At 41.6% G+C, this 14,189-nt stretch overlaps 1 protein-coding gene across 3 annotated transcripts in view; it reads right to left on the bottom strand.

Annotated features, from left to right (window-relative positions):
• Nucleotides 1–14,189, bottom strand: part of DIAPH2 (diaphanous related formin 2) — a 1,637,420-nt gene that overhangs the window by 540,423 nt on the left and 1,082,808 nt on the right. For all 3 annotated transcript variants that reach the window (XM_077484914.1, XM_077484903.1, XM_077484922.1), the window contains one exon: nucleotides 7,699–7,823. In XM_077484914.1, coding sequence (XP_077341040.1) covers nucleotides 7,699–7,823 — 125 coding nt within the window. The remainder of the gene's footprint in view (nucleotides 1–7,698; nucleotides 7,824–14,189) is intronic.

Raw genomic sequence — 14,189 nt, 5'->3', positions numbered from 1 at the left:
AAAATTTAAAAAACGACGATCGCCAAGCAATTAAATGTATCTTTTGGATTATGTGATATACAAGCGATGAATAATGCATGGCGTTTGCATGTCCTATGCATTTTATACGTCGGTGCCCGCCGTAACGCCTGCCCCCGCCGATAGATCGCGGCACAGTTTCCCGAGCATCAAAGTCCCCCCAGACATGAAGGCAATCTGGTAATTCAAAGCTAGCGAAAAAGCCTTTCTTGTGGTTTAGAAAAACTTAAAATTTGCATTACAATGGAGAAAAATGGAAAAATGTCAGACTGTACTGCTTGTCAGTCAAAAATCTAATTTAGGCTCATTTTTGAAAATGAAAGAAGTTTAAGGACGTTCCTAAAGAAATGCCTAGCGAGGGGAAAAAAAAAAAAAATGTGTACAGTTCTGTACCCTTTTTTTTATTTCTTTTTATTATTATTATGTAGAAAAATAACTTCTAAGTCCAGGGAAGTTGTTACTTAGTAACTTAGCACAGGGGTGGGTGTTCTCACCTCTGGACGCAGGGACCAAGCAGCCCCCAGTTTGGAGTTTTTGGGTCAGAGGATTATCGGAAACATGCAACGGTAAAAAAATGAGAACCCAGAAGGAGCTCTACAGCCACGCTTGGGGTCAATTTGCTAAACCTTGTCCATTACTTTATATACGAAGGCTGTACGGAAAGTAATGAAAAAAATTGAAATAACTTTTTTAGTTACTTCCATAGGCTGTTCATATTTCCCATATTGGTAGAGTAACTCTTTACCTATAGTAACTTCCTCTTCTATTTCTTTGCGGGTTAATAATGGATTCCAAGCAGAAGCAATGTGCCGTCATTGAGGTCTTGACAAAAGAAGGGGCGTAGGCTGTCTGATATCTACAGAAGGCTACAGAATGTTTACGGAGAGGACACCATTGGCAAGGGCAATGGTGACTCTTGACAATGGTGATATTCTCGAAAAAAAAAAAACATCCTGTAGTCTACTGTGAATGTTAGATAGCCTGCACCTCTCCATCATCAAGATCTCAATGATGGCACGTTGCTTTTGGCTGAAGAAGAAAGAAGAAGAGAGATGAAGAAGAAGAAGGAAAAAGAAGAAGAAAGAAAAAAGGAGGAAGAAGGAGGTGAAATAAGAAGACGAAAGAAGAAGGAGTAAGAAAAAGGAGGTGAAAAAAAAAGAAGGAGGAGGAGGAAGAAGAAGAAAGAAGAAAAAGAAGGAGAAAGAAGACAAAGGAAGAAGGAAGAAGGAGAAGGAAGGCAAAAGAAAAAGAAGGAGGAAAAGGGAGATGAAATATAAAGAAAGAAGAAGGAAACCAAAGGAGGAGGAAGAAAAAGGAAAATGAAGAAGAAGAAAGAAGAAAAAGAAAGAAAAAGAAGGAAGAAGGAGAAGGAGGACAAAAGAAAAAGAAGGAAGAAGAAAGATATAAGAAGGAGGAAAAAGGAGGAGGAGGAGGAAGAAGAAAGAACAAAAAGAAGAAAGAAGGAGGAAGAAGAAGGAAGTAAAGAAAGAAGAAGAAAAAAAAATAAAGCAGAGGAAGAAGGAAGAAGAAGAAGAAAGAAGAAGAAGAAAGGAAAGAAGAAGAAGGATGTGAAAAAAGAAGAAGAAGAAAAAAAATAAAGAAGAAAAAAGGAGGAAGAAGGAAGCAAGAGGAAGAAGGAATAAGAAGAAAGGAAAAAAGAAGAAAGGAAAGAAGAAGAAGGAAGAAAGAGGAAGAAGGAAGAACAAGAAGAAGGAAGAAGAAGAGGGAGAAAGAAGGAAGAAGAAGAAGGAGGTGAAGAAAGAAGAAAGGAAAGAAGAAGAAGAAAGAAGAACAAGAAGGAGGTGAAGAAAAAAATAAAGAAGGATGAAGAAGGAAGAAAGAGGGAGAAGGAAGAAGAAGAAAGAAAAAGAAGAAAGAAGAAGGAGGAGGTAGAAGGAGGTGAAGAAAGAAGAATAAGAAGAAAAAAAAGAAGGAGGAAGAAGGAAGAAAGAAGAAGGAAGAAGAAGAAGAAGAAGAAGGAAGATGAAGAAAAGAAAGAGGAAGAAAGAAGAAAGAAGGAAGAATGAAGAAAGGAAGAACGAAGAAGAAGGAAGGAAAGAAGAAGAAAAAGAAAGAAAGAAAGAAAGAGGAAGAGGCAGGTGAAAGAAGAAGCAAGAAGAATTTGGAAGGAAGGAAGAAGAGTTACTATAGAGCAGTGGTCTCCAAATTGCGGCCCTTTGCTTGCCTTTATCTGGCCATTGGGACACTGTTCCTCCCACTGATATGGGTCACTATTTCTCCTACTGACATCAACGATGAGGTGACATTCCTTCAATTGACACCAACAATAGAGCATGATTCCTTCCACTGTCACCAATGATGGGGCATAATTACTCCCACTGATATACTGTATATGATTGTGCACCTTTTTCCACTGACAACAACAATGGGGCACTATTACTTTCATGGATAACAATAGTGGAGCATTACTCCTTCCACTGACACCAACAAAGGAGCATCTTCCACAGACATCAGGGGGGGGGGGGCACTTTTTCTCCCATCGAGATAACTTTTCAACTTTGGAGCCTCAGCATCACATGTGGGGGTTACCTAGATTGGTTTGAATGCAAGTACAACTTGCCTGGGAACACCGGCTTTTCTACTCTGACACCCGGTCTTCTTCAAAGCATTTTGATATTTGCATAACTCCTGCCAAAGAGTTGCATGGAGGCTGAGGTCTCTTTTGAGAGGAGTACTGAGGCATGGTGCCTGAAATTTTCAGGAAGATATGTAGAGACCTCTGCCGGCCCCTCCCGCCAGCCATTATCTGTCTGCACTGCATAGAGAAGCACAGAGACCAAGTGATGACATTGCTGGCTCTAAAACAAGGTACAGTACGTAATAAAATAGAAAGGTTATGTTAAAAAAAATAAAAAATAAAAATAAAAAAGTAATAGCATGTTGACTTGGGGGGGCAGGGTTGAACCAGGAAAGGCAAAATATAAGACCACGGTGACAAACTAACATCCATAAAAAAGTAAATCAACAAGAAAATGCTAAATTAAACAGAAACTAACAAAAATAAGAAACATTATTCTACAGAAAAACAAAGAAATAGTTATGAAAAAATAAAATAATATATTACCCCGAATGAGGAAAGTGTTCGGACCGGAGCTCCCACTTAATCTTGGGAGACACTTTTCGGCATAAAATAAGGCCGTGTGCTCTCACGCTTAGTGCGAGGAAGGCGGCGCGGGGGAAAGTGGTCATTTGTCAAGATCGCGTACAGCGGCAGGAAGGCAGAGATTCAGCGTGCAAGTCGGAGCATGAATAGTTTTGCCGCTCCAGTATCTGACTTCTTATGATACAGTAAAGAAGTCCATAAGAAGTATTTAAATGCTCCCAAGCAGATCATAACCGCCAGAGGCCGGCAAAACAGTAAGAGGAAGAAAAAAAAATGTTTAAATGCCTTTTTTTCGCTATTGTTGGTATAAACAAAGGATTCTACGCGGGCTACTCAACCTGATTTATACCCCGCTCAGACCTCCACCGGACCTACAGAGAGAAGATCTTACACCATGAGTGTGAAAACACATGACTTATAACTGACCTAGTATCAGATACAGTGGTGTGAAAAAGTGTTTGCCCCCTTCCTCATTTCCTGTTCCTTTGCATGTTTGTCACACTTAAGTGTTTCGGAACATCAAACCAATTTAAACAATAGTCAAGGACAACACAAGTAAACACAAAATGCAATTTGTAAATGAAGGTGTTTATTATTAAAGGTGAAAAAAAATCCAAACCATCATGGCCCTGTGTGAAAAAGTGATCGCCCCCTAAACCTAATAACTGGTTGGGCCACCCTTAGCAGCAACAACTGCAACCAAGCGTTTGCGATAACGTGCAATGAGGCTTTTACAGCGTCCTGGAGGAACTTTGGCCCACTCATCTTTGCAGAATTGTCCTAATTCAGTTACATTAGAGGGTTTTCGAGCATGAACGGCCTTTTTAAGGTCATACCACAACATCTCAATAGGATTCAGGTCAGGACTTTGGCTAGGCCACTCCAAAGTCTTCATTTTGTTTTTCTTCAGCCATTCGGTGGTGGACTTGCTGGTGTGTTTAGGATCATTGTCCTGCTGCAGAACCCAAGTTCGTTTCAGCTTGAGTACACGAACAGATGGTCGGACATTCTCCTTCAGGATCTCTTGGTAGACAGCAGAATTCATAGTTCCTTTTATCACGGCAAGTCTTCCAGGTCCTGAAGCAGCAAAACAGCCCCAGACCATCACACTACCACCACCATATTTTACTGTTGGTATAATGTTCTTTTTATGAAATGCAGTGTTCCTTCTACGCCAGATATACTTGGACACACACCTTCCAAAGAGTTCCACTTTTGTCTCATCGGTCCACAGAATGTTGTCCCAAAAGTCTTGGGGATCATCAAGATGTGTTGTGGAGAAATTGAGACGAGCTTTGATGTTTTTTTTGCTCAGCAGTGGTTTTCTCCTTGGAACTCATTTTTGACCAGTCTTTTCCTGATGGTGGAGGCATGAACGCTGACCTTAACTGAGGCAAGTGAGGCCTGCAGTTCCTTGGACGTTGTTGTGGGGTCTTTTGTGACCTCTTGGATGAGTCGTCGCTGCGCTCTTGGGGTAATTTTGGGCGGCCGGCCACTCCTGGGAAGGTTCACCACTGTTCCATGTCTTCGCCATTTGTGGATAATGGCTCTCACTGTGGTTCGCTGGATTCCCAAAGCTTTGGAAATGGCTTTATAACCCTTTCCAGACTGATAGATCTCAATTACTTTCTTTCTCAATTGTTCCTGAATTTCTTTGGGTCTCGGCATGATGTGTAGCTTTTAAGGATCTTCTGTTGGACCTTACTGTGTCAAGCAGCTCCTATTTAAGTGATGCCTTGATTGTGAACAGGTGTGGCAATAATCAGGCCTGGGTGTGGCTAGAGAAATTGAACTCAGGTGTGGACAACCACAGTTATAGTATGTTTTAACAAGGGGGGCAATCACTTTTTCACACAGGGCCATGATGGTTTGGATTTTTTTTCACCTTTAATAATAAACACCTTCATTTACAAATTGCATTTTGTGTTTACTTGTGTTGTCCTTGACTATTGTTTAAATTGGTTTGATGTTCCGAAACACTTAAGTGTGACAAACATGCAAAGGAACAGGAAATAAGGAAGAGGGCAAACACTTTATCACACCACTGTATACACTCAGTACACTTTACTAGGTACACCTGTTGAATTGCTTGGTAACAAAAATTGCTAAATCAGCCAATCACATGGCAGCAACTCAATGCATTTAGGCATCTGGACGTGGTGGAGATGACTTTCTGAAGTTTAAACCGAGCATCAGAATGGGGAAGAAAAGGGGATTTAAGTGACTTTGAACGTGGCATGGATGTTGGTGCCAGACAGGGGCTGGTCTGAGTATTTCAAAAACGTACGCTCTACTGGGGTTTTCACACACAACCATCTCTCGGGATTACAGAAAATGGTCCGAAAAAAGAGAAAATATCCAGTGAGCGGCAGTTGTGTGGAGGAAAAGGCCTTGTTGAGGTCAGAGGAGAATGGACAGGCTGGTTCTAGATCAGGGATATGCAATTAGTGGACCTCCAGCTGTTGCCAAACTACAATTCCCATGAGGCATAGCAAGACTGACAGCCACAAGCATGACAGAGGCAGAGGCATGATGGGACTTGTAGTTTTGCAACAGCTGGAGGTCCGCTAATTGCATATCCCTGTTCTAGATGATAGAAAGGCAACAATAACTCAAATAACCACTCGTTACATCAAAGGTATGCAGAATTCCATCAATGAATGTATAACACATCCAACCTTGAAGCAGATGGTAACATCTGTTCAAAAAACCAGTGGTGAGATGATTGGAGCTTTGTGACATGGTGCATTATCCTGCTGGAAGGAGCCATCAGAAGATGGGGACACTGTAGTCATAAAGGGGTGGACATGGTCAGCAACAATACTCAGGTAGGCTGTGGGGTTTAAACCATGAACAATTGGTACTAAGGGGTCCAAAGTGTGCCAAGAAAATCTCCCCAAAACCATTACACCACCAGCCTGATCCGGTGATACGAGGCAGGATGGACCCATGCTTTCATGTTGTTGACGCCCAATTCTGACCCCACCATCTGAATGTTGCAGCTTAAATCGGGGCTCCTCAGACCAGGCAACGTTTTTTCAATCTTCTATTGTACAATTTCGGTGATCCTGTGTGAATTGTAGCCTCAGTTTCCTCTTCTTAGCTGACAGGAGTGGCGCCCGGTGTGGTCTTCTGCAGCCGTAACCGTAAGGGCAGCACAGTGGTGTAGTGGTTAGCACTCTCACCTAGCAATAAGAAGGGTCGCTGGTTCAAATCCCAACCACGACACTACCTGCCTGGAGTTTGCATGTTCTCCCTGTGCCTGCGTGGGTTTCCTCCGGGTACTCCAGTTTCCTCCCACAATCCAAAGACATGCAGGTAGGTTAATTGGCTTCTGTCCAAAAATTGGCCCTAGTATATGAATGGGGACCTTGGATTGTGGGCTCCTTGAGGGTGGGGACCGATGTGAGTGTGTAACATACAGGGATAGGGACAATTGTAGACACTCACACAGGCTGAACTGAATGGACTGGTGTCTTTATTCAACCTTACTAACTACGAAACCCATCTGCTTAAAGTTTGGTATTCTGCATACTTTGGTAGTAACAAGTGGTTATTTGAGTTACTGTTGCCTTTCTTTCATCTCCAACCAGTCTACACATTCTCCTCTGATCTCTGACATCAACAAGACATTTTCCTGCACACAGCTGCCACTCACTGGATATTTTCTCTTTTTCGGACTATTCTCTGTAGACCTGAGAGTTGGCTGTGCATGAAAATCCCAGTAGAATAGTACTTTTTGAGATACTCAGACCAGCCCACCTGGCACCAACAGCCACGCCACGTTCAAAGTCACTTAAATCCCCTTTCTCCCCCCCATTCTGATGCTCAGTTTGAACTTCAGAAAGTCATCTTCACCACGTCCAGATGCCTAAATGCATTGAGTTGCTGCCATGCGATTGGCTGATTAGCAATTTGTGCTACCAAGCAATTGAACAGGTGTACCTATATATGTATTTTTTCATTTATTTCAGTTCACTTTTTTATTTGTCATGTAATTTAATTTCTATGTTGAGAGGACCCCAAACTGAAGTGGCCCGAGCCCCTTCAATGTCTAAACCCAGCACTGTAGTCACCCCATTAGAATACCATCAATACGTTTTTGTCAATAATCTTATAAGTACCTAAGTAGTATATCCACCAAAGGTTTCATTGCCATCATTCTACTACTTCAGACAAATATGAACAAGTCATCGTTGAAGGCTACATTGCCTTAGATTTGAAACTCCAGCTAAATTCTGGGTTGAATTAACATTGTGTTTTTTTTTGGGGGGGGGGGGGAGTTGGGGGGTGGGGGGGCGGTTGCACCTAGAGCTAGGTGCGGATTGTTGTGTGTGTAGTCAGCGGCAAGTTTTTGGAAAGGGACAGACAGCTTCGTTGTGTTAAAAAAAAATATATTTTGCATATCTCAAGTAAGGCTACACGCGCGAGAAAACAGATTGGCAATGACTTGTTAATTTCATGCTGTGTAAATATTTAACTGGTGTTGATTGTTAATGAGAATGACCTAAAAAGTAAAAAAAAAAAAAAAAAAAAGACAAAAAAAAAAAGGATATCGTCATTTTTGCAACAAACTTATCGTTTGGATTATCCGTCTTGGGAAAGTTTTTAATGTCGCCTTCCAGTCGTTTTATCTGGTGGTCCATACTGTCCAGACTGGATTTCAGAGTCTGCGCCGAAACTAGAAGAGAAGAAGACAATGAGAAAAATTATATCATCAGAGGTAGATTTCTTTTTCCCATACAGTGGCATTTAAAAAAAAAAACAAACATTTTATTCATTTTTATAAAAAAAAAATATATATATATATATATATATATATATATATATTTATTTATTTATATTTTATTTATATTTTTTATATATATATATATATATATATATATATATATATATATATATACACATATATATATATATATATATATATATATAATATTTTTATATATATTTACAGACACATATTACACATTAAAGCCAAGCTTAAAGTCAACCTTGACTATTTTAGATCCTCAAGCTGTTAGCATTCGTAAATAGAAGGTACAGTGGGGGAAAATTATTTGATCTCCTGCAGATTTTGCAAGTTTGCCCACTTACAAAGAAATTAATGGTTTTAACAGATGTGCCCCCTCAATGCCCTGGAACTTTTCCACCACTGATCTACTAATGACTGGTCAAAGGCGGGTATTCTCTCAGTTGGGCATCACCTTGACAAATCCAACCTCCTTCCCCATAAGGGCCTGAGTCGGCTTAGTGGTCTCCTTTGCAAAGACCTTTCCAAGTATCTACGAGTTATGCCGCGTACACACGACTAGTTTTGCCGTCGGAACTCTGCCAAAAAAAACCTTATGAGTTTATTCCGCTGGCAAAATCAGTAGTGTGTAGGCGGCATAACTCGTAGATACTTGGAAAAGTCTTTGTGAGGGAGGCCACTAAGCCGACTCAGGTCCTCGTAGGAAAGGAGGTTGGATTTGTCAAGGTGATGCCCAACTGAGAGGAATTGGATTTGGGCTCAAGCTGTCTTGCATACACAAAGTTACACCAAATTCCGACCGTCAAGAACGCGGTGATGTACAACGGGTATGAGGGGCGATGTCTCGTACTTGCTTCAGACCATGCGTCATTTTTGGAACATCGGGAACAGCATACAGACGAGCGGTTTTCCAAAATTGATTCCATCGGAAAAATATAGAACATATTCTCTAAGTCCATCTGAATTTTCGACGGAAAAAGTCAGATGGAGCATACACAAGGTCGGAATATACGATGAAAAGCTCCCATCGGACTTTTTCTGTAGTATGTACACGGCATTAGACACATCCTGGAAGACATTCCTAAACCTACTATCCTAGCTCCACAAGCAAGGGTGGCCCGTCCATTAAGGCCAAACGGGCACCGCACCCCCTATCAGGACACAGAATGCATGGATTCCAATGGGGGGGGGGTGTTTTTGAAGCACCTGATTAGAGCCAGAGGCTCTAATAGGCTTCAAACTAGAGTGTTTTTAAACGCATACTGTTATGCCGCATACACACGATCGGACTTTCCAACAGGAAATGTTGGATGTGAGCTTGTTGGCTGAAAGTCTGACCATGTGTAAATGTTGGCTAGGAGGTTCTCAAATTTTCCACCTACAAAACTTTGTTGTCGGACTTTCCAATCACGTGTACGCGTGTCTGTCGCACAAAACTTCATGCATGCTCGGAATCAAGTACGAGCCAGAAGCACTCAGTCTTGTAAAACTAGCGTTCGTAATGGAGATATCACATGAGTATTGAACTTCCTTTTTCTCGTCTTGTACATCACCACGTTCCCGCGTTCGTAATTGTTGGCCAATGTTTGTGTGACCATGTGTGTGTGCAAGACAAGTTGGAGCCAAGATCCTTCAAATAAAATTCAACGGTTTTGTTGTCGGAAAGTCCGATCGTGTGTACGGGGCATTAGACAGGTTAATCTGGTTGGTCGAAGGCTGGTTGGAAAGTAGAGCTTTGGATTTTTCCTTGGCTTTTCTTTGATATTCATTGCCTTCCAATGGTCCTTGCTGCAAAGGCCAGTTATAGGTGAGGATAGTGGCACTTTTTTGCATTCAAAATAGAGTGGGCTCTGGGCGCAGAGAATGCGAACCAAGCTCACCCAAGTCACCCCGGCCAATCAGGAAGCGGGTCTTGAGATCCGTCACCTGATTGGCTGAAAGGACAGCCTATCCTATTGGGTACCTGGGATGAGGGGAGGAGATGCACTGCCTCCATGATAGAGGAAAGGACACAGGAGCCTGATGCCTGCTGCCCATGCCCACCACCTGCCACCTAGATGGGGTAAGTCCCAGACCGACCGGGAGACAGCGAGTGGGTGGAGGGGGATTAAGGTGCCGCCGGCCATGGGGGTGGGTGATTATTTGCCACCACCTCCCCAAGAAAATAAAAAAAAACACCAGCCGCCACTGTCCGCAAGATGTTCTCTCGTTCTATAATTCTGCTTCATCGAACAGAAAAGGCATCACCTATTTTTTCTGACTGTTCTTGGCTTCTCCTCCACATGAGGAAACCAAGTCTATGGAAAACTGGGAGTCAGATCTTGCCTGCACCTTCAACCACTTACACCGGCTCACTGCAACCTCTAACTTTCTCAAGGTATCCCACTGTACACCGCACTGGGAATCTCATGTAAAGCTGCTACACCGCTGGTATTATTCTTCGCTATGGCTATCTAAAATCTTCAAGACTACCTCGTGGTCATGCTGGAGGAATTGCGGCGAGTCTGGCTCTCTTCTTCACGTCTGATGGCTCTTATCTTGTCACCCTATTGGGAAAAAGTGTTCCCCTTTGTCTCATTTGCCCTTGGCACCAAACTTGCTCCTGATCCAGCCATGGCTCTTCTAATCAACTATGAACGGTAGCCCAATTACTCCACTTGCCCTTCGTAATGCACTGTATGATGGCCACCAAGAAGACCATAGCCCAATGCTGGAAAGAACCAGAATCTCCGGAGTTCACTTCCTTTGTGACCCACCTCAACACTCAGACCCAATACATACTCAAGTTTTCCTTAAACAAACAGTCAATCTTTGATGGCACAATGGTCAGTCTGGCTCCATCATACAGCCCATGTGTAATGGTGGCATGATAACCCGGCGGATACCCTCTGGGATGTCACCCTTGTTGCCTAGTTATCTCTCCATATCTGTCCGCTCCTCTTAAGCCCTGTACACACAATAGGATTTTCCGACAACCAAACCGCAGATTTTTTTCCGAAGGATGTTGGCTCAAACTTGTCTTGCATACACACGGGTCACACAAATGTTGTCGGATATTCTGAACGCCAAGAACACGTTGACGTACGACACGTATGACAAGCTGAGAAAAACTAAGTTCAATAGCCAGTGCGGCTCTTCTGCTGGAGCATGCGTGGAACTTTTGTGTGTCGGAATTGTGTAGACACGGTCGGAATTTCCGACAGCAACTTTTGTTTGTCTGAAAATTTGAGAACCAGATCTCAAACATTTGTTGGCGGAAATTCCGCCAACAAATGTTCTATGGAGCGTACACACCGTAAGCCCTTGTACACACGGTCGGAGATTCCAACGGAATGTGTCCTATCGGACCGTTTTGTCAGATATTCGGACTGTGTGTGGTCTGCATCAGACTGTTTCCGTCGGAATATCCGACGGACCAAGTTTTCCAACGTGCCGGTAAAATTTTCCGACAAAATGCTCCTATCGGACATACTCCGATCATGTGTAGCCTACTCCGACGGAGAAAGTGCCACGCATGCTCAGATCAAATTCCTAGACCAAAGCTATTGGCTACTAGCCTGAACGTAGTCCCGTCGTAACGAAATAACGTCATCACATTATGTACAATCGGATTTTCCGACAACTTAGTCCGACCGTGTGTATGCAACATCACTTCCGGACCTCTTCCGGAATTAATCCGTTGGAATTACTCCGACGGATTTGGTTGTCGGAATCTCCGACCGGGTGTACAAGGGCTCAGACTTTCCGACAGCAAGCTCACGTCCAACATTTGTTATCGGAAAATCCGATCGTGTGTACGGGGCATTACTCCTGTCCAAGTGATGTACCCAGCAAATGTTTCATTGTTTACCATTATGTAGTCTTGCTGCATTACTTGATGTTAATTGTGCATCCAGTATAAATACAGCTGTTCTGTGAAGCCCTCAGAGGTTTGTAAGAGAACCTTAGTAAACAAACAGCATCCAAGGAACACACCAGACAGATCGGGGATAAAGTTGTGGAGAAGTTTAAAGCAGGGTTAGGTTATAAAAAAAAAAAAAATATCACAAGCTTTGAACATCTCATGGAGCTCTGTTCAATCCATCATCCGAAAATGGAAAGAGTATGGCACAACCGCAAACCTACCAAGGCATGGCCATCCACCTAAACTGACCGGCCGGGCAAGAAGAGCATTAATGCCCCTAACTGGTAATTGCGCAGTCGTGCAGGACTGTACACAAATTAAATTTGTGTAAATGTTTTTCCACAAAAATAGAGCTTTCTTTCGGTGGCATTTGATCACCACAGGGTTTTTTTTATTTTTTGAGAAAAAAAAAACGATATTTTCTACTTTCTGTTATAAAAATATATATAAAAAAAAAATCTTTTTTTTTTTTTTTTTTTTTATAAATTTAGGCCAAAATGTATTCTGATAAATGTCTTTGGTAAAAAAACAAAAAAAAGAAAAGAAAAAAAAAACATAAAAAAAGAAAAGAAAAAAAAACATAAAAAAAAAAAAAAAAAAAATCCAAGACGTGTATATTAATTGGTTTGTGCAAAGGTTATAGCATCTACAATCTGTGGTATAAATATTGGAATATATAATCTCCTACTTCATGCAAACTTTTTCTTCACCTTGAAATTACAATATTTGCAGCTTTCTTATATCAGGTGAGAAGAGATATTAATTCACAAACAAGCAAAGTGAGAACAAATGATGACACTGATTGTTAAATAGCTATTAGAATTTTTTTCCCAGGTACTGATTAATTTTCAGAAAATAAATTTCCATCAAGATCTTAAGTTAAAGAGGATCTCCCCTCCCCAGAAAGCAAAAAATAAATAAAAAATCAGCAGCTACAAATAATGTATCTGATGACCTTTAACCCCTTGACCTCTGGAAGATTCCCCCCCCCCCCACCACCCCTTCATGACCAGGCCATTTTTTACTATAGGGCACCGCGTTACTTTAACTGACAATTGCGTGGTCGTGCGACTCACAAATAAAAATTGACGTCCCTTTTTCCCCACAAATAGAGTTTTCTTTTGGTGGTAACTGATCACCTCTGTGGTTTTTATTTGTTGCATCTATAAGCAAAAAATTACCGACAATTTTGAGAAAAAGAAAAATTACTTTCTGCTTTAAAACACATCCAAGAAAAAAAAAATTAAAACTTCAAATGTCTTCATCAATTTAGGCCAATATGTATTCTGCTACATATTTTTGGTAAAAAAATAAATAAAAAAAAATCTCAATAAGCGTTTATTGATTGGTTTGCGCAAAAGTTATACCGTCTTCAAACTACGAGAATTTTTTATTTTTTTTTACTAGTAACGGCAGCTTCCATTTTCCATCTTCAGCCTCCTGATTGGCCAGGACGCAGAAGCGGAAGTGACGCCATGGAAAAATTTAATTCGCTATAGTGAAAAGTGGGAGGGTTTGGGGCACAGAGCACTGGTAAACGAGCCACTGAGAGCCTCAGGCTCTAATCACATGCTTAACATCGACATACCTAATAGACTTCTATTAGTCTGGTGCCCTACACAGAATAATTTATATTTTTAAATAAATCATAAAAGGATTAACATTTTTTGAATTTAAGTTGTTAACAAATGTCAGTCATATTATCATTTATTTTTTTTAAAAAAATCATCATTGGTGTCAGTGGGAGGAATAGTGCCCCATCATTGGTATCAGTGGGAGGAATAGTGCCCCATCATTGGTATCAGTGGGAGGAATAGTGCCCCATTATTGGTATCAGTGGGAGGAATAGTGCCCCATCATTGGTGTCAGAGGGGGGAATAGTGCCCCATCATTGGTATCAGTGGGAGGAATCGTGCCCCATCATTGGTGTGAGTTGGAGGAATAGTGCCCCATCATTGGTATCAGTGGGAGGAATAATGTCCCATCATTGGTGTCAGTTGGATGAATAGTGCCCCATCATTGGTATCAGTGGGAGGAATAGTGCCCCATCATTGGCGTCAGTGGGAGGAATAGTGCCCCTAGGAATGTCTAGTTATGTCTAGGTATGTCTAGGTACGTCTAGTTATGTCTAGGTATGTCTAGGTACGTCTAGTTATGTCTAGGTATGTCTAGGTACGTCTAGTAATGTCTAGGTACGTCTAGGAATGTCTAGGTACGTCTAGGAATGTCTAGGTATGTCTAGGAATGTCTAGGTATGTCTAGGAATGTATAGGAATGTAAAAGGTATGTCTAGGGATGTCTAGGGATGCCTAGGTACATCTAGGTATGTCTAGGAATGTCTAGGGATGTCTAGGTATGTCCAGGAATGTCTAGTAATGTCTAGGGATGTT

Source organism: Lithobates pipiens, unplaced genomic scaffold, assembly GCF_037356315.1.
Source record: "Lithobates pipiens isolate NorthernLeopardFrog02 unplaced genomic scaffold, aLitPip1_a1.2 Scaffold_1, whole genome shotgun sequence".
Taxonomy (NCBI): Eukaryota; Metazoa; Chordata; class Amphibia; order Anura; family Ranidae; genus Lithobates; species Lithobates pipiens.
The sequence above is the reverse complement of the archived record's forward strand: the minus strand, read 5'-3'. Positions and strand labels throughout refer to the sequence as shown.